This window comes from Microchirus variegatus (genome assembly GCF_963457635.1).
Source record: "Microchirus variegatus genome assembly, chromosome: 8".
Taxonomy (NCBI): domain Eukaryota; kingdom Metazoa; phylum Chordata; class Actinopteri; order Pleuronectiformes; family Soleidae; genus Microchirus; species Microchirus variegatus.
This window is the reverse complement of record NC_139809.1, coordinates 19,611,606-19,639,600: the sequence shown is the minus strand read 5'-3', so window position 1 is coordinate 19,639,600 and position 27,995 is coordinate 19,611,606. Positions and strand designations below refer to the sequence as shown.

Below are 27,995 nucleotides of genomic sequence, written 5' to 3'. Positions count from 1 at the left end.
GAGAGAGAGAGAGAGAGAGAGAGAGAGAGAGAGAGAGAGAGAGAGAGAGAATCTTGTGGAAACAATGAGAGGCTGCTTTTTGGTGAATGATGGTTGAGTCAGAAGGCAAAGAGAGGAGCTAGAGAAAAAGCAGGAAAAGCATGAAAGGTGGGAATGTTGTAAATCATAGTGGGAAGAAGGTGGAGGAGGAGACTCAGAATGACTCAGAGGGATCCCTCTTTTCTGCTCTGCCTTGAGGGGAGCTACATGACCTGACTTTTCTTTACTTTTCTTTCACTCTCTTCCATCTCCCATTATTTATCTCCTGCTGTATCAACACTAAGGTGAGCACAGAAATAGAAAAAAAGGCTATTAGTTAAACTCTGTCTTTGTTTCTGTTTTGTCTTTACTGCAGGGCTAAAACAAGTGTGGCTCTGGTGACACTGAAACACACACGAACATGATTCACTGATATGACATGAATCACATTAACACTTCACACACTGACCAGACAAAGAACAAGACAAACATCTTCAAGGACTTTTCTGATAATTGTTCATAGATGAGTGATACAACGTTTTTTGCTGAGTCATTAATAGGCCAGCTAATCGCTTTACTTGTCAAGGTACAAAACTAAAACTGGCTTAGTTCTTGCTTTATATTGCTCATGGTTCTAAATATGGTATACACAAGGACGTCACTTCTGTTCACGGTGACCACAATGATGTTTTTAATGAGTGTGATTGTAGAAATCTGTCTGTTAAAAAAAGATTGTGGTGGAGCTGAGTGAAACAAAGCTACATTCACACTGCTGTAACATTCAATCATTATTTTATCATGAGATAAAACAAATGTCAGGATTAAGACTGGCAGTGGTAATTAATATCAACAAGAGTCATAGCGTGATGTCAGAACCAGTCTATATCTCTACCTGCACCATACTGTAATATTTGACTGTGGTACCCCCTCAAAAAATGGAACATTGGCGCTGGTTATTGTCACTATTCTTTATGGAAACACAAAAAAATACATACCCTACCAAACTGAGCCGTTACACTTGGTGGAAACATGGCTTTTGTCACCCCACAGGAAAATGTGTTCCTGACGTCCAACACTTGAAAAAGTCCAAATGTGTTCAAAATTCATCATGTAAAATTCTGCAGCACTATCTTCTTTGCTTTACCGGGGACCACATTACGTATGTCAAAATATGTACTTATTATTATAGATTTTTAAATCAATGGCAATATTTTATGTGTTTCTAACAACATATTTTAGTACAAAAGAACAATTGTGGCTTATTAGGGCCTACAAGTCTTCATAGCCGGGGTTCCTTTTAAAAGCTCCTCGTCCCTACAGCTCCAGCTAAGTACATTATATTCAGCATATACCCCCAGCTCTGTGCTCATCATGTTCAACTCAAACAGAGTATGTAGTACAGTACATGGTAGAGAGATTGTAAGTCAAAGGCATATCGACTGTTCAGTATGTATCTGCATCAGAGCCGTTAATGCAGCAGTGTTTCCATTTATCTTTATTCATGTGCAGATTAACTCTGCAAACTGCTGCCTCTGCCTGTGCTTCTGATTAACATTTTTTTTGAGGCTGCATCCCAGTGACTTAGTTGCATGTAAAGCAAGCATGGGTTTTCATTTCTATTGTCTCTCCAAGTCACTCCAGATAACTCTGCACCATAGAGTCATGTTTGGGATGCAAGATGAATCAACAAAAAAAAAAAAAGGATTGTAATATGAGGACAGGTGGTGGGTTCAGTGGGGATTGGGTCGGTGTGTGGGCGGGATTTTACACCCTGCTGCTGCTCTGATTGGACAGCGAGAAGGTTAGCTGTGACATCAATGTCCTTGCCTTCGGCTTGTGATCACGTCCGTTATCAGTAGCACACATGCACACACACACACACACACACACACACACACGCACACGCACACGCACACGCACACGCACACACACACACACACACACACACACACACACACACCCACGTTTCAATGATACTGAGGGCACTCATCCCAACACCATACCTTCACTTTAACACAGTGGAAACAGAACAGAAGCAGAGCTCGTATGTGGAAGTTTTCCACAGGTTTTAGATGTATACACTAAATGGCTGTAATCTCAGTACTTTTGTTGACCCACAACCTAAGTTATAAGAATTATGTATGTAACAGCAAACATAGTTTAGAAATAAGTAGATATTGTATTATTTGCTGCTGAATACGTATGAATGAATGTGAGTATTGTGACTCACTCATTCTCACTCATCTTCTACCACTTTATCCTTCACACTGGGGTCGCGGGGGAGCACTGGTGCAAACTTCAGCTGACAAAGGGCAAACGTCATTTAATAAGAGCTGTTTAAGTGCATAGACATAAAAATAATTGACACAACTCAAAAAATGGTAAAAAGCCAAAATGTCTTTACAATTAATTTTCTCTGACTCTGCATTGACTCCCATTCATTTGGACAGCACTGTAAAACAGCAAAAGTTGAGAAAACTCAACATTTCAAGGCAAATTACTGCAATAAATGTTTTGAGTTTACAACAAAAGTTCTCAAGTTTTTAAAAAGTTCCATCAACTAATATTATTTTGTTAGACAAACTTGTTAAAAAGTTAGAGTTGTGCCAACTCAATTTTTTTTAAATGTAATTTTTAAATTATCTGAACAAGATTAGTTAGCCAAACTGTTGGAAAACAGAATTTTGAGCATATTCCTAAACTTAACCTGACCACAATTCAAATCGTAGCATTAAACTCTACCAATTTCTCAGTTCTGCCTCATTAGGATCAGGTTTTGGTCTCCATATGGGAAACGGGTGATAACGTCCTAAGCCTTTATTGTAACCTTAACCATCACAAATAAAAGCCTAAAACCAACTGTAACCCAAATCTCAACCCTCAAAAAGCCCTTTTAGGTTACGAGGACCAGCCAAAATGTCCTTTCAAGGGTGGGTTTGAATCAAAATTGTGGGCTGGAATACAAAGGGACTTTCATGAAAAACCGAGGATCAGTCACTTGATCAAGATATGAACTGAAGCTCATTCATCATATCGCCTTGCTTTTGCAACAAGAAGACCTGAGTTCGTGACCCAGTCACAACAATGGCCTTTCTGCCCATGGTCCAAAAACATGCAGATTTAGGGATTAGGCAACTTGGACACTCTAAATTGACTGCGAGTGTGAATGGTTTTTTGTCTCCATGTGTCCCCGTGATGGACTGGCAGCCTGTCCAGGGAATTTAAAATGTGGTCTCAAACTACGCTAAATAGCTTTAAATGAATGAGTGAAAGACAACAATATTGTACATATTTTCACCAAAAACCAACCTCCATCACATACAATGGAAAAAAAAATCAGATATTTAAAAAAATAAATAAATAAAATTGAGGAAAGAAGGAAGGAATAAAAGAAAGACAGAGATAGACAGGACACAGAGCGAGTGAGAACAGCAGACATTTCTTCCATATGTGCCTCAGATATCAGGACAGCTGGTTGTTGAATACTTGAAGGATGCTGTTTATCTTAATGGTGGGAGGCAATTACTTACACTTTGCTGCACAAAGACAAACATACACAACAGTAAGCACACAGGCAGATGTGGATTTACACACTTACACTTACACACACACACAAAACAACAGAGGAGCTCGCTCACACTTGCACATGCACCAAAACATAAGCACACACACACACACACACGCACGCACGCACACACACACACACACACACACACACACACACACACACACACACACACACACACACACACACACACACACACACACACACACACACACTCTGCTACCAGGCAGAAAGTCTAATTAATTCATCCTGAGCTCATTGTGTGAAGCTAACAGTGACATTTAGTTTAAAATTCAGCAATTAGAACACAGGCTTTTATTCAACCTGATTTTCTTCAAGCACATGAAGAGAAAATGGGGAGAGGAAAATGTTCTGAAAAACAAATGGGGGAAACTGTTGGAGGTGGGGGGATACAGATTTTTATAAAACTCTGTAAGAGCATTATTTGATAGTTGTTAAAATGACATGACAGAGCTGCACTGTACAGCACCAAGCACCTGTTGCTTGGAAACGAACAGATGCATATGCAATTCAGCCTTAACAAATCAAGCTGTGTGGTGAAAAAAATGTATTGTATCATCTACTGTATTTTGTTCAAAATACAGAATTACAGAAATCATCTGCAGGTGTTCAATATCACACTATTAATAAATAGTGGAGCTACACTCTGGTGCAATCAGGGCAGTAGTAATAGTGACTGTTTGAGCCTGTGTGAAGATGAACCTGGAATAATTCATTAAAAACCTATATGTATGGGTGTTTGTGTTGTTATAGCCGGTTCTGGTATTCTCCTATGGCCATAACAGTTTTAATATTCTGCACACACTAGTTTCAGCCAAACCCCATTAATCATGTTTGTGAATGTCTAATCTCAACGTTACTTGCATTGGTTCCATTTTCATGGCTGTCTGTAAGATTTATAATGGCATTTGGAGAAGGTCCTGTGTTTGTGTGACATTGATGGAAGTGTTATGGATGCATGTTCTTAAATGTGTCACCTTATTGAAAAAGAATAATATCCTGAATGTGCAGTTAAAGCTCCTTAGACGTGTGGGGGTCGGGGTGGAGGGTACACATATGGCCAGCCATGGCAAAACCGGGAACAACTAGGCCGAGGGACAGTTTGATTTGCCACCCCATGTAGAATTTTCTAGATCCGCCACTGTGATTGGAGTCACCTGTGTATGGAGGTCAAGAGTGACACTGGTTTGGAGGAAATAACACAGCTATTATATAGTTAATGCAATTTATTGAGGTACAAATCAACTTCAGCTTCGGGCCCCATACATGTTTGTGCCGGCTTTGAAGCTAGTGAATAACAATGCAGCCATATAAAGTTCTGAAATGCACAGTGGATTATTAAAAGACAAAACATGTTTTAATCCCTGTATGTGACTTCCAATGAACTCTAACGTAACAGATTAACGTCAAAAACTCACCCCATATGGTTAAATAATAATAATCCATCTGTTTGTTGTTTTCACGATGATGAAGTCTGCTAATATTTATGCTAACACTTTAGCATAAAGATAGCTAGCTTACATGCTAATGAGTCCACTCACATAGCAGAAGTGAGATCTGTGTCTGTCTTTGTTAAAAAGTACAGCCACAAATTAGTTCTTCTGCGTTTTTCCTTGTCCATCTTTATTCAATGGTGAACACACAGCTCCACAGCAGTAGTTAGGAGCTGCCACTGCCTCTGCTGCATATTAAGTAGCCATGTGTTTGCTCCGTATGGAGAAGCTGATTGGCCAGAAAAAAACATCAAAAGCACTGTAATGTGATATCACCACACCCTAACTAGGATATGATTCACAGCGATCAAACAACCTTAATTCAAATACAAAGTTATGGTTTTAAGACCCACAATACTGTGATTTGATGCATGTCGTGGCTTCTTCGAAACTTCAACTTGCACAAAAAAAAAAAAATCATTATTACTCGATTTGCATGGGGCCAACTTGTGCACACTTTGACCATGGCGGGGCACATATATGATAACCACTCTGGCCAGCTCAGTATTGTTGTTTTAAAATGCTGATGTTCTTAAATAATGTATGAATGACACAGCTTTGTGTATGAAGTATTGATTGTGATGCTAATGATTTAGCAACTAGCTGAGAGTTATTGATCCATCCACACGACACCACAGAGCCACTTAAATGTATTTAATTTAAAGGTGAAGTAAGTAGTTTGCCATCTAGAGGAGAGGCTGAAATTTACAACAAAGAACTGCTCCTCTGCTCACCCCCTCCCTTCCCTGAGTGCTACGGTGTCCGCGGCCGGTCAAATGTCGTCTTCGTTGTCTTTCTCCGTGTCAGCAGATGAGGTTTGTGAGACGAGGGAGAGGGCGAGCTACCGCGGCCATAGCAGACGAAGCGGAGAGAGTGGAGGCGGGACTTCCGCTACAAGTCAAGCGACGCTTGATTTGTTCTCTCGTGTTTGTCCTTACAGGCTCCGGTAGAAACATGGTGTCTCGCTGCTAACAGTGGCAATGCAACCGTGGCCCACAACCATGTTATTTTACATTACTTTTTGAAACACTACGAAAATGAAACAAAAAATATTATACAGCGACTAGACAATGCAGGAGCACATCATATGTATAAAAAAGTGGATTTTGGGTTATATAAACCCATAAATACTACACAGTGTCCCTTTAAATTTGATATTAGCAATAATCTTTGATCCTTCTCTCTTAAGTATATACTGTGTAGCATATTTTGTTTTTCATTTTTGTGAAACAACAAAAGCATCAAAAGATGATGGAAATATGACTACACAAGTGTAAGGACAAGAAATTATAACCGAATAAGCCAGCCCCCCCCCTTCCTATATTTCAAGTTATTTAATTCCAAATGTGAAGAGGTTATTATGTCCATGTATTGTTCTGTGTAGCAGTGTATCTCACACCAATAGTATCTGTGCCCATACAGAGCAGGGTGTGGTTTCACTAACAGCTTAGACCAGGAGGGGGTTGTTCTATCTAAATGTGATGATTCTGTCTCTTGGCTCCCAGAAGGTGTAAATCTTTGAGGCTAAAATTCTACCTAAAGCAGTTTGAGGAGTGCCTACATTCAAATGACCATATCTTCTTCAAATATTATCAGATTTGCATGTGTTGGACATTGTTGGAAAGCTTAGAAAGCACACTTCTGTAAATAACTCCAAATGTCCCTCAGCCTTGTTGTTCCCGGTTTTGCCATGGCTGGCCCCAAATGATACACAATATTCACATATTCACTTCAACATAATATTCTACAAAAAAATAAATAAATAAATCAATAAATAAATCAAACTTTGTCAAATAAATCTATGGATAATGTTTTTGAACATACAATCATTTGCCAATGACGATTAATAATGGCCCATATGTTGGCCTGATTAATCTGCCCATCTGATTAAACCTGGGATTAAGTCTGAGCATGACTTTGTCTATGAACAAGAGTCACTGATGACTTGTGTTACCATGGTGACAATAATAGGCCTTTTAAGAGATCCAGATGATGAGATCAGATTACATCAATGAGGGAGAAGAGCAGAAATACATATTCACTCACACACACAGGTTTGCACAGCTACCCTTTTAAAGACTCCACTCATCCGGAGCCTAACCAAAGAATTATCCCTAACCCTAACCTAACCACAATTCAAATCTTAGAAACCAAACCAAATAGCTCCTCAGAAATTAGGTTATGCCTTATTAGGACCAGGCTTTCTTATTTTTTTTTAATGGTAATAATCACATGCACACACAAATATACAGTGTCACATCAAGTGCATTCTAGTTCATTGGTCCAGTGGCAGTGAGAAAGTGGGTGAGTGAGGAAGAACAAACAGTTCCCATTACCTGAAATTAACAGTGAGCCTGGAGAGTTGGTTGTGGATGACCCTGATTTGTTTGTCTAGACGACGGCTGTCTACAGACATTGATCTCAGACAGCAAGAAAAATAGACAATCAGCGAGTCATGACTGGGAGTTTCTCCTAGGAAATTCTTTAATGATAATGTAGAGGAAACAGGTGGGAGAAAACATAACAGTGGGGACTCTACATGACTAAATCTCATCATACATTTCTTTAAGGCTCATCTATAACCAGGTTTCACACTATGTGCATTGATCTGTGCTAAACTATGTGAAATTGAAGGATGAAAATGCAGATTTCCATTAGCTCATAGTGCAGATCAGCATCGGCAACTCAAAAATCATTTGCTGAGGTCATTAGAGGGAACACAAGACATTAACATGATTTAGTTGTGGTAGTGGAATAATGAATGACTGTGTCTCTTTAATGATTTACAGTTGTGCCCACTTTGTCATCCTTCTTAAGCCATGAAAAAGGAAGACATACATTTTACCTTCATCGTCATTGTTAATGTCATTAGAGTAATCCTCATCGTCTTTAATGCACAGGATGTTTGCTATAATGTATTATAAGAATGAATACACACTGGTTAAAAAAGAGGTTTTTGATTTCTTTAAGTGCATACATATCATAGCACTGTGCATAATCAGTGTCTAGACTATTTTACCATTCAATACACTACTTCATGTTTGCATTTTTGCCTGAATATCTACTGTACTTTACTATATGTTCCTGCTAATCTTTAAAGATAATTAACTCTGGTTGTTCATTTAATTCAACTTTTATGCAGATGAATGAATTAGCATCACTGATTACAATATAAGTGTTAAGCCCAATGTATACTTCTACGCAAAGTGCTCTACGTAGGTTACGGAGACCCCTCTACGTCGTCTCCGGCTGCACAAAATATTTTTAAGTGTCCGTCACTCTGTCAAGGGACAACAGACACAGCAAGGGCTGCGATTGGTCCTCAGAACAGGCCGAGATAACGCTGCTCTGTGCCGGCCACTGTGCGCACCGAGCGTCCACAGAGGCGGAGCTGATCACCGCCGACAACGTCGCTGGCAAACTATAAATACGTCATAACTCAATACACAAACCACATGTTTAGACTCTAAACGGCCAATTTCTTGCCTCAAATGATCTTAAAACTGCATTCCGGAAATGCAGTTTTAAAAGAAAATATTTATTTCATGTTATTTAGCTGCAACAACAACAACAGTCTTTCTCTCTCGGACGCCATTTCTCACTGTAGCCAGAAGCACAACAACCTTGCGTAGCGACCCCTACTGATCGGGCGGGAAATTGCAGTGCGTATCCAGCACCACGACGGACAAGTATGAAGGCTTGAGGGGTCTCCGTGGTTACGCAGTTGGATAACGCATTACGCAGCTGGAGAAGTATAATGTAGCGTTTGATAGAGTGGTAGTTCAGCTGTTGTGTTTGCATAAAACAAAGAGCTGTGGAAAATGTTGGTATGAAGCTATACTGTATATATAGCATTTATTCTTTATTACAAAAAGTCGGACATACTGTATGTATTGTAGCATGCCACAGTTATTTGCTGTGTTCACACTGAACGCACATTTTCCCATCGCGGGATCGAGACAACAGAATTATCCGGCATTTCTTTTCACCATCATCCATGGCTAATGTCTGCAGAGCATCCAGCGATGCTTTCACATGAAGAGCAGACGCAGAGAGGAAATGCCTGTTGTTGGTATCACTTTGGTCAAATCCTGGCCTGGCCACAAGCCAGCAAGTCATCAAATGAGCTGCTCGTCGTGCGAAAGCATCACGGTTCTCATCCATCCCGAAATTAACAGCCAAACTTGCCAAGTTGTGTCCGGCTCCGGATGGTGTTGTGAAACCACACATAACCGCGGTTTCTCCTCTGCAGACGTTTCCACAAGACATAGAGTGCATGTAGCAACTTGTGTCATAGAGCTCAGAATGCCCACATGCAAAAATATTGGCCGCCGGCAAGTATGTGACATCATTCGGAGAATCTCAATGCAGATTGGTCATCGCGATTCTTCAACAAAGTTGAACAATTTCAACTCGAGTGTTGGAACGGTTGGATCGCGCTGATGGCAAAGCAACACACCTACTCGTGTTTTACCCTGACTATGTATGTAAACTCGCTGAGTGAAGAATTTAAGACGTGTCCAGTGTGAACACAATATGATGCCGGGTACAGTACACACCAGTACCCAACTTTTAATACTGGTCCTTCTACCGGGCAAGATAAAAAATACTGTAATGCTAATGGTTACTGTCATTACCCAATTTTACTGGAAACTTAATTTGATCTACACATGTGCAAAGTATGACGACTTGCAGTCGAACTATTTTGCGGCAGGCACAGGGATTACCCATCCTACCCAAGCCCAAGCTTTCAAAATAAGAGCCACTGACGTGGGCTTTTTAGTACTTCCTGTATAAACCTTTTGCTACAACTCTCATCAATAAAATAGCTTACAATAATTACAATTAAGAATTAACATACACATATCGATGATATATTTCATTTTAATAGTTATTGTGAAACCAATGCATGTGCTTTTGATATATTGATACAAACGAAGGTACAAATCAAACCTTTCCATGGCGACCACAATCTCCTGCAACTACAAACTATCCTTCTTCCTCTCTTTTTCTGGTGGGTAATAACTGTAACTGTCTTAAAACAAAAGCGGTAACAGGAAGTACTCACACTTTTACATATGCGCAGAACAATTTGGGTTCACCGGTAAAGATGGGGTAATGACATTTACATAGTGTATGTAAGCATGGATAGAAAGACTCAAACACACATAATATCCGGTTAGATTTACCCAGTCTGATCTCGTCATACAGATGTTCCTCCTGTGTAGCTGGTGATTAACAGGAACGTGAGAACATTAACAGGAAGAGAGAAGACTGTATGAATGTATTCATGCGTGAGTGAGCAGGTTTTGGGACAGCTGGGAAAGGGAACATAAAGGGTAATCACGGTATGTCACAATATGTGACAATATGTGACAATAGTCATCAATAATAATTTATATTTCAAAACAAAATCTGAGTCGAAGGACACAGGCATATTCACATATACTCACGCAAACACAACCACACAGGTTTGCACAGATATTCTTCTTAGGAAACTGCATTGACTTCCATTCATTTGGACAAACTAAACCAAGCATCATTCATAATATGCTCTGATCTGACTCATTATGACTTGGCTTTGGACAGTGTGTATGCCAGTTTTAAGAGGTAAGAAGTGCAAGTACACATACAGAAAAAGGAGGGGGGAACTTACTCCTGGCCTCAACTGACATTCCAGAATCCATAACTGTGATTTGTTTGTCACCTTGAACAGGAGGATAAGTCGGGGAATGTTAAAGAAATAAATCCCCTTTCCCTCTTTCATTTGCCTTATATCCTCTTGTCCTCCGTTGCAAATGAGCTCTATAACTGTTAGCAACTCATCCATTTATGAATGCAGATTAGATGAAATGCATTATGTATCAAACCAAGGGTCATCCATCCCTACAGGAAGTAGATTCTCAAGCTTAGCCTCTCTGTGCACCAGGAGGACTGGTCAGTCCCTGCTAGGACTACATAAAATACACAATGCACAACATTTGAACCTGAACTGTCCACCGATTTTGACAGATCACTATCCCGGACGTCTTTAGATTGACTGTATTTCTAAGATTATATCCCAGAACTACTGAGTCATATTGAATCCAACATGCATCGTGATTTTGATGGTCAGTTTTGCATAACAGTGCCAGATGGTTCAGTTGGCTAGGCCATGGCTCTGGCAGCAACGTGACTGTGAGCTCGTTTCCTGCCTTGCCAACATGGACGAATGGCAAAACCCTGTGTTCACATTAGTGGCAGGCATATGGATTTGGCTGCTTTCACAGAAAAGCCAGCGACAGCAGATCCATTCAGTAGATGGAGGCACAGTGTCTGCTGTTGATTCATCACATTTCTGATACCATTTGTGTCAACATCAGTATACTACATCACAGTTTTCAGACAATGCAGCAACTTTAGTTTTGTTCAGCAAAAACATGAGTGGAGTATTGTTTAGTCTGGATTGTTTATCGCCCGTTTCAATAGCTCAGCACAGTGTATTCCATCAAAAAAAAGAAAAATAGTATGTAGAGGCATCAAAGTATACAGTGCAGGAGGAAGTCTGCTGGCAAGGTTATGTAAGGACAGAGAGGCTGGGACACAAAACATCTGGCAAAGACCAAATTACCAGGTTAGATATGGGGAAACGGAGAAATATTTTGTAAATGCTAAACACAGGTAACATGCTGTAAAGAAAGATGTGCAAGCACCATCATGTGACAAGGATGTAAGGGAGGGTTGGAAATGTCTGCCACACAGTTTGAGCATGATGTTTATGGTCATTGGTGCATGGTAAATACATCAGCACAAATACTGTATTAACAGCTAATTTGATAAAAAAAGATTAAGTTGGACTGACATTGGTATAAGAAGAAATTTGAGACTTGATAGCTGTGTTGTATTTGGACACACAGTGGTATTGAGCCATATCTAACTGTTTGTATGCTGTTTGTTGTTGAATGTTTCCTTCAGACTGTGAGGTTTTAGTGATGTTAGATCCTTACACTGTGCAACACGGCTCCAATAGACCTGACGACAGTACAATGGTCAATAGCTTAGCAATATCATCAGCTACTAGTCTGAATCACAGGGTACCACACAATTCGATACAAAATAGGGCTGTCAATTTTCCTCTATAATCCCACTTGAATTCCATTCCTTATTATTCAAATTATATTTGACATTTTAATCAAAGTTTTTAACACATTTAAATTTAATATCACGTGGTTGTTATGCGTTCTATCCACTAGGCCATGCTTGGACGTCTGCGGCCTGCAGCTGCCTCTCAACGGCATTAACATGATAGCCGCTGACCATCACTGTGATTGAGAACACTGACTCACGACTCAACGTTCTTCTCTCGAGTATGTCGCTGATGCATCTGGCAACACAATGTTTTTGGCAGTGTGGCTCATCTGAGCTTCGGCCATTTTGAGAGTTATATCTATGTCTATGAAATGTGTCAGTGATTCTTGCCTGCTCTGCTAGTTTGCCAGGGTGCAAGTGTTGGCAGGTGTCCCCTAATGTTGCCTGTTGTCAAGTGATATCTTTACTTTACTCAGATGGTCAGGAGTGTTGACCTCCGTGGGTGTTTTGTCGCCGACATGATATTGTTGTGATTCAGAAAACTCTATTGTTATGAGAGGGTCGTAGGTGACGAAAGAATTTTGATTTTGTGGACAGACAGAAGAAAGAGGCCCGGGCTTGAGTCGCCACATTTTAACACGTGTATTTTAATAATACACATTTGAACAGTAATTACAACATTCCATTAATATTGTTATTTTATAATTACAGTAATGTGCAAAAGTCTGCTGCTTTTTCTGTCTGTCAAATTCTGTGCTCAATGTAAATTTGGAATGAAGTGATGCGACTTAAAGCTGCTCTTATATATTAGCGAGCTGTCAATGAGTTTAACTCATGCAACATGTGTATGTAACGCTCAAGCATGTCTTGAATAAATCTGGCGTAATAGATGTTTTTACAGCAGATATTTCTTTAAATGAAATAGTAGGACAAACACAGGATTTACCAGTAACATTAATCAAGGTTCCACTCCAGTATTAACAGAGCTGTGTTATTGTTCAAGTGTAAGGGTAGATCACGCTTAATACTTGTAGAGGATGTTTTTTTTTTTTTTGCAAAACAACAAAAAACTGCATACATGTATTATCTGGATGTGTTCCATTAAAGTGAATTAGAAAAAATAATCCTCTATTGTTGTTATAGCATTGCTAAAACAACAAATCTAATAGTATTATATGGTATTATATATTATACAGACACATCACAATATGTATCTTAGTGCAGGATTTCTCTTTTTATTTACAACAGAGATAACTTTGAACAAAGTGCCAAAAGTCTTACTATGGCTGCCTCTTTTACAAACACTAACTTATCAAAATGTACCATCAGACTGGCAAAACTCCAAAATGTAAGGAAACAGCATTGTCCTGCAGCAGGAGCTTTATAGTTAAATTTAAATTATAGGACTATAGAACAACTATGTTAACAAATCTTTCTTTTCAACAGCCACATAAAAATGTTAGTGCTTTTATGCAACTGGCAGGGACTTTTTAATTTTTGAGCGCCTTCATTTATTAATTACGATATCGAAATTGGAAGGACGACAGTATATCGCCGAATCAATAATTTGTCCCACCCTATCAGCTATTTTATGTGATCAGCTGTGACACAAGTCAGTGATGTCATCAGCTGTAATGCTGGTTAGCAACATCATCAGCTACTGTACACCATTGGCTGTGACACAAAGTATTCAACATCCACCAATAGTAGACAGCAATTCCATTATTGACTGACTAGTGATAGTATGTGTGGTTGTGGGATGAATGTGTCATACAATCCATTGTGAGGTATGTGATTGGGAGGTGGGGCTCTGTGGACAGGTGATACTGGGAGGGAGAAAAGTATTTGTTCATTCAGGGAGAAGCACTTTCACAGAGGAGAAAGGAGTGTGGTATGGATACCAACAACAATAAGCAATTGTTTGAATTTGCATGCCCTCTCCTTGAAGTGATCACAGACTCATACTGAGATTGTCAACATATCTCAAGTGGATTCAAACAGGGGCAGGAAATAAGTTCTACACTGCAGGTGTAAGGTTGAGCACACTGAGATACATGGTGAGAGATACGGGGTGAGAATAACATTATGGAGTTTACCTTCTACGTCATTACAGTCATAGTCTTGAGTGAAGCATGGATGGGGACAAAAGCACACACACACACACAAACACATGAAAGCAAAGCCACGGCAACTCCATGTAAAGCACAGAACAGCATATTTACAAAGTGAATGGCAGTGAATGGTAGATCACAATGTCAAGTTCAAAGACACTGAAATGACTTCCAGGTTGAGGTATTATATAAGCCATTTGCAGTGAAAATCATAGTGAAGGAATGGTGAAGCATCACCATAGGAATGTCTGCTTTTTGATTCTGCAACAAACCCAACTCTGACAGTCAACCTACACGAAGCCATAGAGTTCACATGAAATCATTAGTGGTGATGACAGAGTTCTGATGTCATGGTATGAAGCATAGATTAGCAGTTATAGTGTCAAAAAGTCGTTGGTAGTAGGTAATGATGGCAGACAACCTACCTTTGACCCTCTCTCCACGGTTCAGCTGGATTTCTCCCTCCCCCTGTGGTGTGTAGGGTTTGACCACAATGAAGGTACGTCCTGGGACAGCACTGTAGAGTTTCCTTTTTGGCCCATGGGGGCCTGTCAACGCTGGAGGGGTATGATGAGGGGGGCTTGGGTCTCGCTGCACTGAGCCGGGGCTGTAAACAAACACATATGTTACTGTGGTGATTCCAGGGAGCTGGTAGCTGAAAGCCGTGGTCACCGACATGGTCGTCAGTGGGACAGCGACCTGGTAGCTCCCCCTGGTTGTTATGGTGGCCAGGGAGGGATTCATTAACCGGTCCCTGTTTGCCTGCCGATCAGCACTTCAACAGTCAGTCCATGGGAGAGTCATGAGAGGAAAGTACACTCCTCCCAACCCCCCCTTCTTATTCCCTCTCTTAACAGCACAGAGAAAATCCTTCTTGCTCCCTTTAACCCTCTCTCTCTTTTATCTCTCCCCTCTAACCTGCATCCTAACACATGTAGAAGCAGTAATATTTAATGGTAAAGATGGATTGCACAGTTTCCTTCAGTGTGTGGGTCTGTCAAATCCAAGTGGAGGCTCCCCTCAGTAAAACACATCCCGACTTGGGGTTCCAGCAGTAGCCCCCTCCAGGGAGGGACAGAGATCCCTGTGCGTCCCCAGATCCAGTAGGTCCAGGCTGGGCTACAGACCTCTCATTGTCCTTGGGTCCTGGTTCTCCTGCTGTGGAGGAGAGAGGCTGGGTCTACTCCCCGACTCCCCGCTCCTTCTCCTGGGAGTCCCGCCGTGTCTGCCTCTCCTCTCCCCTCCACCCCTCTAACACACACGCACACACTCCCACTGCTCACACACACTCCAGTGATGCTGCTGTTACTGCGCTCCGTGGCTCCCCTCCCCTTTGACGGCTCGCTCACACTCACACAGCTCAAGCCTTCTATGTGCATTCTAGCCGTGCGCACATGCACATACACAGGCTGCTCCCCCCCTCACTGCTGCTAAGATTGCACCTCCGTTAGCATGGCATACGCCACCAACAACATGTCACTAACACAACGCTGACATACACATAAGCGTGCTCGTCCCAGAGCACGATTGATCTCCTGTCTGTCTGTGTGCAAGCGTGCATGCGCCATGGCTTCCTGAGGCAGGCTGTGAGAGTCCGTATGTGCACATCTGTCTTTGTTTGTGTGTGTGTGTGTGTATGTGTGTTTGCATGTTTGTGTGCAGTGGGGCGGGGGGGTGCTCCAGCCCATTTGGTTTAATTGTCGCTCCTCCCTGTTCTGTTTTGCCTTGAATCCCCTCCTTCTCTCTGTCATTCTCTTGCTTCCATTTCAGCCTCTTATTCCTTTCAGTCTCAGCATTTATTGGCATTGCATCTCTCTCTCTCTCTGTCTCTCTGGTGGTGAATTCTAATACAGCAGCGGTTCTGCTCCGCCCATTCTTCATTCATCACTACTTTGCTGTGTAAGTTGCATTCAGTACTATTCTGCTGGTTGTGCTGTGGCGGCTTATGAGTACATGTCATGTTTAACAGACATTCATGTTTACTTGATCTGGAATTTGCTGATTATATATATAATATTACTGTAAAGAACGATTTGATTAAACGCTGAATTCTAACAATATTTCCTTGAAAGACTACAAATGTACAGAAATATCTTAAAGGGATAGTTCGGAATTTTGGACATAAGACCTATTTTCCAACTCAGCCGGTGTGATGGAGACGTCTGGAGATGTTTTCAAGAAATTTCTTTCAGTTCTTCTAGTTGCCGAGTTCGCTGGTGCTATGGCTAGCGCAAGTCAGTGGTACCTGCTCAGTGCACCTGAGGCAAATCAATTGTAACGGCAGACTATCGATGTACATATCTGTGTTGATAGAATAATATTTAAACCAAAAAAAATCTTGCATCGCATGAACTTTTGAGGGACTACTTTCTCAGCACTATACTTCCGGCAGCGGAATCAGTCCGCCGCTGCCAGAAGACGCACTGCTGCTGCTGCTGAGACATATATCCTTCAAATTGCAAGGTTGGTTTTATTTCAAACATTCTATCAACACAGATATGTACATCGATAGTCTGCCGTTACAATCGATTTGCCTCGGGTGCACTGTGGAGTCGGTATGAGTGTTTCTAATGCCATGCTAACCTGTACCATTGACTTAGCACTAGCCATAGCACCAGCGAACTCGGCAACTAGAAGAACTGAACGATATTTCATGAAAACGTCTCCAGACGTCTCCATCACACCGGCTGAGTCGGAAAATAGGTCTTATGTCCAAAATTCAGAACTCTCCCTTTAAGCTGACTAAATAACCATTTAACCTCATTATAACTTAATTTCCATCGCTTTCCCCCACGTGTGGTTTTCATCTGAGACTTTAGTGACTTGTTTTTTTTTTCATTAATGAGTCCACCCTCATGTGCCCTTTCCCCCTCTTTCTCCATCCTCCCCTCTCCTGTGTTCCTCATGTCAAGCCTTGTTTGTCTCCTTCTTTCTCCAAACTCGTTATTGCTACTGTTGTTCTCCCATCTCACTCGGGCTCTCTTTCTCTGTCCATCTCTCCATCGAAAACAACGGCTTGCTGACGGCTTTCCAATTACCGCAGGGACTGAGTGGCCGGGATGGCTGCCGCATGTTAATGTCTGAGCACTGGCGCTGAAATCATCAGTGGCACACAGAGAGGAAGGGATGGAGGGCTGGAGTAGTAGGGAGATGAGGCTGTGTCAAAGTAACTCTGACAACTAAAAAAAAAATACTCCTCAGGCAATCTACATCAATGACTCTAATCTGCCTCCTCCACACATCGGCAAAATGGCAGAATGTGTGACCAAAGTGTTTATAAAGAAAATGCACATGACAAATCAAAATGCACATGACTATGTTGGTATCTTCAGAGATGCACTGCTCTCTTGAGGAAGCAGAAAGTGATTGTGCTTTTGACCCAGTAGTAGTACAGTAGGAGCTGAGGGTTTTGACTAGACAATGGAGCGACATATGAACGAAAAACAATAACATAAGCAGCTCTTGTGTTGTCTCTCGCTTCATCTCACTACAATTTTGCTCACATCAGCACTTGAGGCTTGTGTGAGGAACAGGGGGAGGATGGAACCCCTGCTCTCTCACAGCTACAAAAAGACCATGCTCATTCTTTAATTTATAGGTGCTCTCTGTGACAAAGACAGACAGACACACACACACACACTGGCAGCTGACACATTTGAACATCTGTACAGGTCGAAGAAGCTTCAGTAGCAGCTGGTGATCAAAGATGCATTTGACATCCATGACATTTACCACCTGTTACTTAAACTTGTGCAGTTGTCCTGCTGAAAGGCATGCTTTAAAACACCTAACCATGGAGGAATCTACATTTCTTTACTTTCCTTTGGATAGTGACCAGAGTGAACAACTATCAGCAGAGAGGTCAGCAAAGTCTGTGGGCAGGTGGAGTGAACAGCTTTGTTTAAGTTTGGTCTGGAAAAACTTAAACGAAACAAAGAAAAAAAGTATAAAGTCACTGATATTGACATGAGTCGATTAATAAATGTCAGTTATATGGAAAGACATTGCTCATGTGCACCTTGGTGGACTGAAGACATATTGGTGCACATAAGCCTTACTTTTTAAGGCAATAGTCATTGGAACTGATTAGTTTATTGCAAATTATGCGCAAAACAAACACAATCAATCAGTAAAATCTTTTTGAACCATGCACAGCTGCCATTTTCCCACTGCTTAGACAGGAACGGTGGATTTGGTCACTCCCTATATGCACTTGGACCCTAGCCCTAAAGGATTTAATAGGCAAGCTCAAGGTTGCTAGTCACATTAACAAAAATCATTATCATTAGCAATGCAGTGAAGAAGAGACACTCGGCTGCAGCTTCTCATTGTTCAGTGGTGCTGAGCGTCACTGTCATCAGTGAAAATGAAAGTCCTCTTGCTTCTCATCGCCGGATCTCATCGCGCCTGACGCGCCCAGTGGAAATCCAGGGTCACTCTCCACCACTTGAAGAGTTTCTTATCTCACTGAGATCCAGCTCCGTGTCAGATTTCACTACCAGACCACGCCCCATGCACTGCACCCCACTCTCCCTCACTCAGCTATCAGCCCACTTCTTGACATTTTTCTAAATCAGCCATTGGGCAGTGTTAACTTCAGAAGAGGGGGTTTAGTTACCCTTTACGTTTCCTTCAACCTCAGAGAGCTAATGGTTTAAGGCATAGGTCACTAATAGGCGAACTACAGTACAGGTCCTAGACTCCAACATGTTAATTGAGTTTTAATCCGTTTTGGCGGAGATTACATTTTGACTGGCGACTCTTTTCTCACAGTGTTTCTACAGATTCTACTGTTTTTTTACACGCTACTCAGTGAAAGGGACATCCTGTCTGTCTCTAGTACTAGTCAGTCAATCACAGGCACAGTAGGGCAGGCCTTCATTTGAACAGAGGTGCGGAAAACAGCTGGCACTCTTGAGAGCGGCAGCGATGGTGACGTTGTGAGAGAAATGCAAAGGATTGATAAGACAAGAGAGAGAGAAAGGCGGAAAAAGTGTGAGTTAGTTTACCATGGCTTGTTTGAAACTGCATAAGGTTGACACCGAAAACCGGCCTTTTAATCCGGAATAGACCAAGGCGTTCAAAATTCGGCAGTTAGGCTCCAAAAAATAAGTGATCTTAAGCCAACTATGATCATTCGAAGATTATTTTAACACATTTATTTACTCACTAACAAGTGTTCCCTCAGAATTGCATGGGTTTTGGGACAAAAGCCTGTTCAGTTGTGCACACATTAAAAAAAGTTGTGATTTTTGTATGCAGCCCAGTCTTTGTTTTCACTTGTTAATATTATTATTGTTGCTATGAAAGTACTACACATTCTATTGCAGTAGTGGGGAATTCTTGCCTGGAGTTGGCCCTCATTTATATGCTGTGTGGCTACGAAACAAACCTCCCTGCATTACCCTCAAGCAAGCATGCATGGCTACTGTGGCGTGTGTTGTTCAGAGGTGGCTGAAATTAAAAACTGGGTCCAAGTCGAGGGTCAAATAACATAGAATTCAGAACAAAGCAGGCTTATAGATAAAGAAACAAATCAGAGGTCAGAGGTGAAATTAAAGATGTCGAAGATGACGAATGGATACCTTTTGGTTTAACCCAGGTTTATGGCAATTCATTGTGATGGTTACAGTTAAAAAAGTAATGTTCACATCAGATGCCATTATCTGTCTACAGTGGGGTTTGTCCCTGGATAAGGTATCTGGTCAATTCAGACACATGTTTTTAGTATTTGACCAATTATACACATGCTTTATTTTTACATTTGCAAGTATGTGCTGCACTGACACCAAATCTTTTTTTTTCCTGGTAGAATTTGTTTGGTAGCAAGTTTTTTTTCCCCTAACTTTTTCTTTCATTGTGTCTCATTAAAGGATACAGATGTAGGACTCATCACACACACACACACACACACACACACACACACACACACACACACACACACACACACACACACACACACACACACACTGATACAGTTCTAAGGCAGACTCCAGCGTTTCCTGGGACACTAGCTATTCCTCTGTAACAAAGGTAACTGCCAATAAAAGGAAATAAAGTATTGCCAATAAATGACCTAAAAAGTCAATATGAACCCAGATCTCTAACAGTCCATTTGTTTTCTACAAATACAATGTTTATGGCCCCAGCTGACTATTTTTATTTTTTTTAATTTACCACTATTCTCACATTTGAGGAACATCTTGACAAGAGTGCATTACCTCCATGTTGTGCATGTAAATCAGCTTACACAGATACAAAACAGCCTTGGCACAGTATGCTCTAAATAAAAGGACAGGCTTAATACTATAATTAACATCAACCCCAGTCACAGGTGTGATTCCTGGTTAGACCCTTGGGGTTAGGTCATAGTTAGTTTAGGTGGAGACTGACACCCTAATACATACACTTATTACACATTGGAGAACAAATGATATCATAATTATACTATTTTCACAGACTAAGCTGCATTATTGCAGAATATATTGCATAATATAAATGGCTTTTTTCCCTCAAATAGCCGGCTCTCTAAGGTAAATTGAGCCCATTATACACACAGTCACAATCAGCACTACACTGAACATCTTAATTCTCCTAAATCTTTCCTTGAATTGCAACACTTGAATGAATATATGCTCTGTCAGTAATGGGGATGTTTATGGCTATAAAGCAGGAAGTATAATGCAGAAGGTAGAGAGAAGCACAGCTTATCTGTGTATTCTGGGTAGATTTAGCCAAGACACAACACAAGAAGAAATTGTCAAACTCTAAAAGTATAGAAGGTGTGGTACACCACAGACATAGACAAAGAATTCACTCTAGTGTCCAATTAACCTAATCCCTATAAGAAGTAGCCGTAGTAACCGCAGAGAACATGCAACTCCACACAGAAGGGGCCTCAGGATCTGAACCAGCGACATTCTTGCTATGAGGCAACAATACTAGCCAGCTTAAATCCTCCATCTTTTCCTTCATCCAGCTTCTCCCTTTAGGGATTGCTACAGTGCATCACCTGCCTCCATCTTGTCCTCTCCCTTGTGTCCTCTTCCGTTACACCAGCTGTCCTCCTTCACAACAGGAGGACATCCTTTGTCCAATATAATCACTGTCCGTCGTCTGCATGTGACCAAACCATCTCAACCTTGACTCTCTTACAAAACTGTGTCATTAATAATACATTAATAACAGTCTTCACCTTTGCTTATGATTTCTGAGCACTGACAGAAAGCAGGAGATCGTAGATATAAGGACAAATGTGTTTCCCTTCTAAAGGTTTCCAGGCTAAGCCTTAGGGATGAGAAGGAGTTAGATATGCAGAACACCTCAGAGTGAAGCATGTCAAACTGGAGGAGACCCAAGGGCAGAACGCACATGCTGTAAGGATTACACTTCAGAGCTGGCAATTGCAGAAACAGCTGGAGGAAATGGTTAAAATGAAGGAGATCAGTGCTGTTATGATTACCATGCTGGATCAGAATGACTGGCAGAAGATGTTGAAAAGCAGATAAGGTGTAAGCTCCATGTGCAAACTCTGTAGAGCAGTGATGGCGTACCACAGCCAGAGCATATGAGCGGAGTGGACTGATGAGAAATAATGCTCATTGCTCACGACTTCCTCATGCCTGATTCTTCCTTTGCACCACGTTCAGATGTTAGTGTGAACAATAATGGAGTGAGAGACAAGGTACTGCTCACAATATTTTCTGACATGCTTCCATTCCTGCTCAGATGCCCAGACAGCAGCAGCACAACAAACCTCAACACTGATGAGACGCCATCATTAATGTGTGGATACTAGCACATCTAGCACAAGCTCATTTCTTATAGCTCACATAGAGTGGTCCTGTTGCCCATATATGTTAGTTATGGAGGTCTACTTACATACATTAACTTGTTTTTATGGTCAAAAACATCCTAGTTGCTGTAAACGTGCCGATAGAAATCCTCTTTTCTGATGGTGTTCCCCAGCTGCAATATTTCAGACTCAACTCTCATCCCCATAAGACAGAGTGTGTTGTGATTGGCCAGCCAGCGTAGAAGCTTCCCAACTGTCTTGTGATTGGCCAGTACCCGGAAATGACATATTCAGCACACCCGCTCTCAGAAGCACAGCTCCCCTCTCTGGAACGGTGGATGCACTGCTACTCATTATCAAAACATTGTTTTAACAATGTTTAAAAATAGCTTCTTCACGACTCCCCACCGCAGTCCCTTTTATGACTTTGACCCAGAGTCAGACCCAGAGTCAGAAGACACTGTCGCTCGTGAAACACCTCCACAACGGACGTTATTCTTCTTCTGCGGTTCAATGTACGCAACTGGATGTGCCCGGACAAGATTACAATAAAACACAGCGTTCTCAGCAGTGGCTGAACTGTTTGTTTAGAACCTTCAGGGCTTCGTAAACAAGGTAATGACGCAGATACACACTAAAAAACAGCGTTAATTAGAACTTCTGGTCTAGGTCCGCTTTAAATTTCCCATTTTGTACACAACTGAATAGCGAGAAGAATGTCTGATTAGATTAGCAGAAAAAAAAACATGGTGTTTTAAAAGTATTTACTTAAGTATTTACTTGCCAAGCACTGCTTTACAGCAAGTAATCTAATGGTTAAACATTACTTGACAGTTCAAAAATGTGTTTATGTGCTGTTCTAGGAAAAAAAAAAAACATGAGCAAGTGATGGTGTGTGCTAAAGGAATCTGCTGGAGCGAGCAGGCTGTTGACCAGCCAAGCTAATTTCACACTCTCCCAGTACCCATGATGCTCCAAGAGTTACCCTGGGCATAAACAGAAGGTGAGAGTGAGACAAAGAGAGAGAAAATATTCAAGGACAGTATCAGTCTCATTTTGCTCAGGGTTCTGATCATGGGGACCAGCTGCTTGTTTTTTCACACATTCACCTCTCTTGAGCACCTGGTGTACGGCTAATGCACACAGAGGAACAACTCCCTGTGTGCAGACAGTCATTTAGGCCAGGACACAGCGGACACACCTAACTTTTCTTTCCTCTAGCCATTTCCTTTACTTCATAGTCTAATCAACGCAATCTGCACACTGCCATGCACCAGCACAGCACATGTTTCTGCTAATAAAGTGTCAGACGTGGCAGAAGTAGATGCACTTACTGCACAGGTAAACATGACAGAAAGTTAAATATATTAATGGAACATATTCACTTACATATAATCCAATTTGAGATTGAACCCTAAAGAGCATTATGTTTTATGCTGTCTGATATTTGCAGTTACATGATGTAATGGAGGATTCTGACTGCTTTCTGGCTTTTAAAGATTAATGGCACCGTGTGTATGTGTTTGAGTGTGTATGAGAGACAGGATGAAAGGAACAAAATGAGAGCAAGCAAAAGCGGGAGAGTGTTTGATGGATGGAGTAACGTGACAGCAGAGTATTAGAGGAGAGCTGTGCACGGCTACAGTTGTGTCTGTAATGCAGTTCTCCTGTCAGACATCAGGTTGTTTCACGCTGCATTCACAGTACATTAAATCCACATGGTGTGCAGTCATGTTACAGGTGTGTCACTGACACATCATCACAACAAACGTTTTGATTTTATCAACCTATGTGCATATTGAGATTAAGTTGTTACTCTGATACTCTTATAACACTTGGCCCTAATAAGCCGTCGTAAAAAGATGCCAAATCATGCCAGTATTGTCCTCCAGTCCACCCATACTTCTTCTTCTTTGGTTTGTTTTGCAGGCCCGCTGATAGAGTTCTCGTACAGGTCACTTCCGGGTCACGCGACTTGGATTTATAAAAATTGGATTAAACGGGAAACGTTTACGTTTTTTTTTTTCATTTTTATTTTAAGCACAAAATGGATAAATTGGAAAAAATGTGTCGTTTTTAATTTTGATTTTGATTTTGTAAACGATTATTGAGAAAACATGTCGTTTTTCATTTTTTTTATTTCTGGTTTTATTTTGAAAAAATTAACGACTTGTTCATGGATCGAAGCTAGAGTCTACTTGTAAAACACTGCCACCTGCTGATGAAGGGAAGCATTACTGAGACAAATATACCATGCGATCCACAAATGCGTATCCACAATTCACAAATACATTATTCAGTTTCACAAATGTGACGTTTACAAAATGCACATCTAAATATGTCTAATAGAAATACGTGTGGATCTCCCTCTGCACATTTACCAATATCAGTGGAACAAATTAAACTCCATATGTGCATGAGCATTTAAGGTGCATGTGCATTTATGGCATGTCCAAAACCAATTTAGAAACAAATACAAGTTTCTGCACAAGGTGAGGGTTTGTATTTAATCTATAAATTAAAGGGGAGATATAACGCAAAATCAAATTTTTAATCAATGTTATACTTATATTTGGGACTCTGGAGGACCTATGACTAGGCTAAGTGTTGAAAAAGATGATTCAGTTATGTTTTTTGGTCTGCCTCAGTCTAAGTACAGGAAATAAAACACACAATGTTGACTTCTACGATTTGTCCCTAAAAATGTGATAGTGCTGGAGAGGGCAAAAGTATCCGGATGAGCGGAAGTCCGCAAAGTATTCTATTCTTGGCTGCACAGTGCAGCACAGAGTTCTACACAAACTCCCAGGCTCAGAGGATTTACGTGTCCAGTGAATACATTTTATATATGACGGCAATGTGCCACCTAGAGCCTGCAAATGATCACTTTTCCAAATGCTAACTGCTGTTAGCTGCTGGAGCCTCAGTGACGCTGACGTAGTTTCCTGTTTCTCATTTGCATTTAAAGAGACAGGCACTCAAAAGCGACCCCTTCTGAACTGTTTTGGCAGGGTGATTGAACTGCTGTGGTGCTTCATACTTAAGGTATTTTGACCAAAGCATGTCACAGACATGTTCCCTAGGGAACACCAGGGAACCAGGTTAACTTATAGAAATAGGGTATAATATTAGTCCTTTAATTATTGACTGTCATTGCCCATTAACATTAAAAGCCATGTGCATTTGAAAAAGATGGAGGTAGTAAAAAACAAAACAAAAAAAAGCTTTGCTGCAGCAGAAACAGATTCATTTTGTGATTTTGTGAATGAGCTGACATCTGTGTGAATAACAAGCACACCTGCCTGTGTTGTATCTGTACAAATGCAGCCCTAAAATAATGGTAAAATATTGTGCTGTCAGATCAGGTTTTGTTCAAAATTACAATCACTCTCTGCTGCTTTGAGCCAGGTATAAGGCTGAGTCAACACATAGGTGGAAAACTGAGGTTTCCCTCCTCTGGTTTTAAAATGAATAGTATTAGACAATAAGTTCTCATCTTACTTGAAAACACAAAAACCCACAATTAAGTTGTGTTGAAAGCATGTAAAGTCAACAGGTGGCGATGTAACAGTAATTCCGAAGCATGTACGACCACTCAGAAGAGAGATCTGTTCCTGTAGATAAACAACCATTTATAACATGAACTGTATATTAACTGTGTATATGAAAATATGGTAAAAGTCCAGTTAGTGAAGCCTACACTAGCACAGGCTTGAACCTGTCTGACACCATTACTCAACTCACTTCATTCAGAGGAGACACAGGTGCACAAAGAGACGTTATAAGACACAAATTATTTACATTGTGAACAGAGAACAGAGAGCTAACCCACGGTTAGCATTTGTATGAAAGGCCAAAATATAGAGAAAAAGCTTAGTTTTCAATAACACCTGCCTATGTGTGAACTGGACCTGGGAGTTTGCGTCCCACATGTCAGTCGACCATCACAGATTTCTGCTCTGAGCTGTGATCACAGCACAGTTTGCCTAATGATCTGGTGTACCAGGTTTGTTCCAGCGCCCAGCACAACTACATCTGTGGATTAAAGCATGAGTCAAGTGACAAGCTGCTGCACTGATGACATTACTCACAGCCATGATCTCAGTATTGCATTCTCTGTCTCTCAGTCTCTCTTTTTTCACACACCGACACACACACACACTTGCAACTTGACAGGCTTCAATTGGTCCCCATGGTGATCATTATTAGCCTCTTTCCATCTGTCTCTCTCTGAACTGTGAAGACACCCATGCACACAGCTATGTGTGCACACGCACGCACACACACACACGTCATGTTCACTCTGTCTACATAACAGTGCAGATTTTACATGTCAGCCCCGCCTGTTGCATTACCACGTCTGTTGTCTATGCCAGACACAGCAATTACAGTTCTCATACCCTGACAAGATCATGGGCCAAACAATAACGATGACAAATTAAAAAAAAAAGACCTATCACTGATCGATGTGTCAGTCAAAACCTTTTCAAGCACTTTGTTTTCATTGTTTTTTCTGACAAACCCAGAAATGCATTTAAAATCCCAAGACATAGAAGAACATAAAAAAAAGAAGAATTATGATCTAAAAGCAGAGCTCAAATGACCAGTAGTACAATAAATAAACAAAATAATCATAGATGAAACGGTATGTGCTAACAATAACTAATTGGCAAGAATGCAATATAGTGTTAAGTGCAGCCAGGAAGGAAGTAACCTTGAAATAAAAGTTGTTGTTTATTGACATTAGGTATAACTATCAAAATAGGTCCATGAACACAAGGTCAAGGCAGAGACTCCTGAGGTCTTCTGCTATGTTACTACGATCACTGTGACCTATGAGGTGATCACAGAACCATAAATTCAACCAGTCATCATGAACAATGTGTTGACGAGAGAAGAACCCGGTAATAAGACTGACCTCTAAACAGACATCAAACATAGCTACTGAAGCAGTGTGTACTAACTTCATCACTTTGTTTACATGGTGCTCCTTAATACTCTGCGCTACTCATTGTTAATGTTACTGACTTCAAAAATCCACCTCTGCCCATAAACTGTAACTGAAAAGTGAATAGAGGGCGAGTCTGACTAGGAAGTGACACAAAACTAAATTGATTTATAATGTCAGTAAACATTTTCCTGAGGAGTTACTGATCTCAATCACTTGTTCAATCAGCTCTTCTTAAATAGAAAATCATGTCTTGCAATGTGTAATCATCTATATTAGAGATGGAGTAGCAGGATATGTTTTGTTTCTTTTAAATAAAATAAAATAAAATAAGTAACATCTGAAATTGAGGTTAAAGAAAACCTTACAGACCTGAGTCTGCCACGAGGTCCATGTCCGTGAGGGTATCCATGGCTGTGGGACCTTCTGGGAATGGGCTTGTCCTCTTCATGCATGTGATGTAGTGAAGGCGAGCGGGAATGTGAGGATCTGGAGCTGCCGGTGCTCTGGAGACTGCTGTCAGGCATCTCACCATGACGGCTCTGATATATGACAGAACAGAGGAATCATATGCATGTGGACAAGATTGCATCCCTCACACAGACAGGTTTCATCAGCGTGATCACGTCAAATTATTGTGATTTGAACAATATAACTTCAATATTTACTGTGGTATAGATTTAAAACAACTGCCACATGATATACTATCAAAGTACTAACTACTACACTGTAGGTGAGAACCTAAAGACAAGAATTAGAGCTGCATCAATTAATCAATAATTAGTCAGTCACAAAATGAATTCCCAACAATTCTAATAATGAATGAATTGGTTGTTAATTTAGTGTATTTTTGAATCAATGAAACACACTCGTATGAATTGTCTATAACTTTTATGTATTGCATAAATGGGGTTTGAAACTGTGAATTGTTCAGCCCTTTTAGTTACCCAGCTCTAATTTATTTCCTTCACTATGA

At 40.8% G+C, this 27,995-nt stretch overlaps 1 protein-coding gene across 1 annotated transcript in view; it reads right to left on the bottom strand.

Annotated features, from left to right (window-relative positions):
- shank3a (SH3 and multiple ankyrin repeat domains 3a) overlaps positions 1–27,995 on the bottom strand; it is a gene marked incomplete at both ends in the record, with an annotated part of 215,601 nt that overhangs the window by 79,546 nt on the left and 108,060 nt on the right. Inside the window, 3 exons of the mRNA XM_083894045.1 lie at positions 14,262–14,285; positions 14,702–14,883; positions 27,392–27,561. Coding sequence (XP_083750171.1) covers positions 14,262–14,285; positions 14,702–14,883; positions 27,392–27,561 — 376 coding nt within the window. The remainder of the gene's footprint in view (positions 1–14,261; positions 14,286–14,701; positions 14,884–27,391; positions 27,562–27,995) is intronic.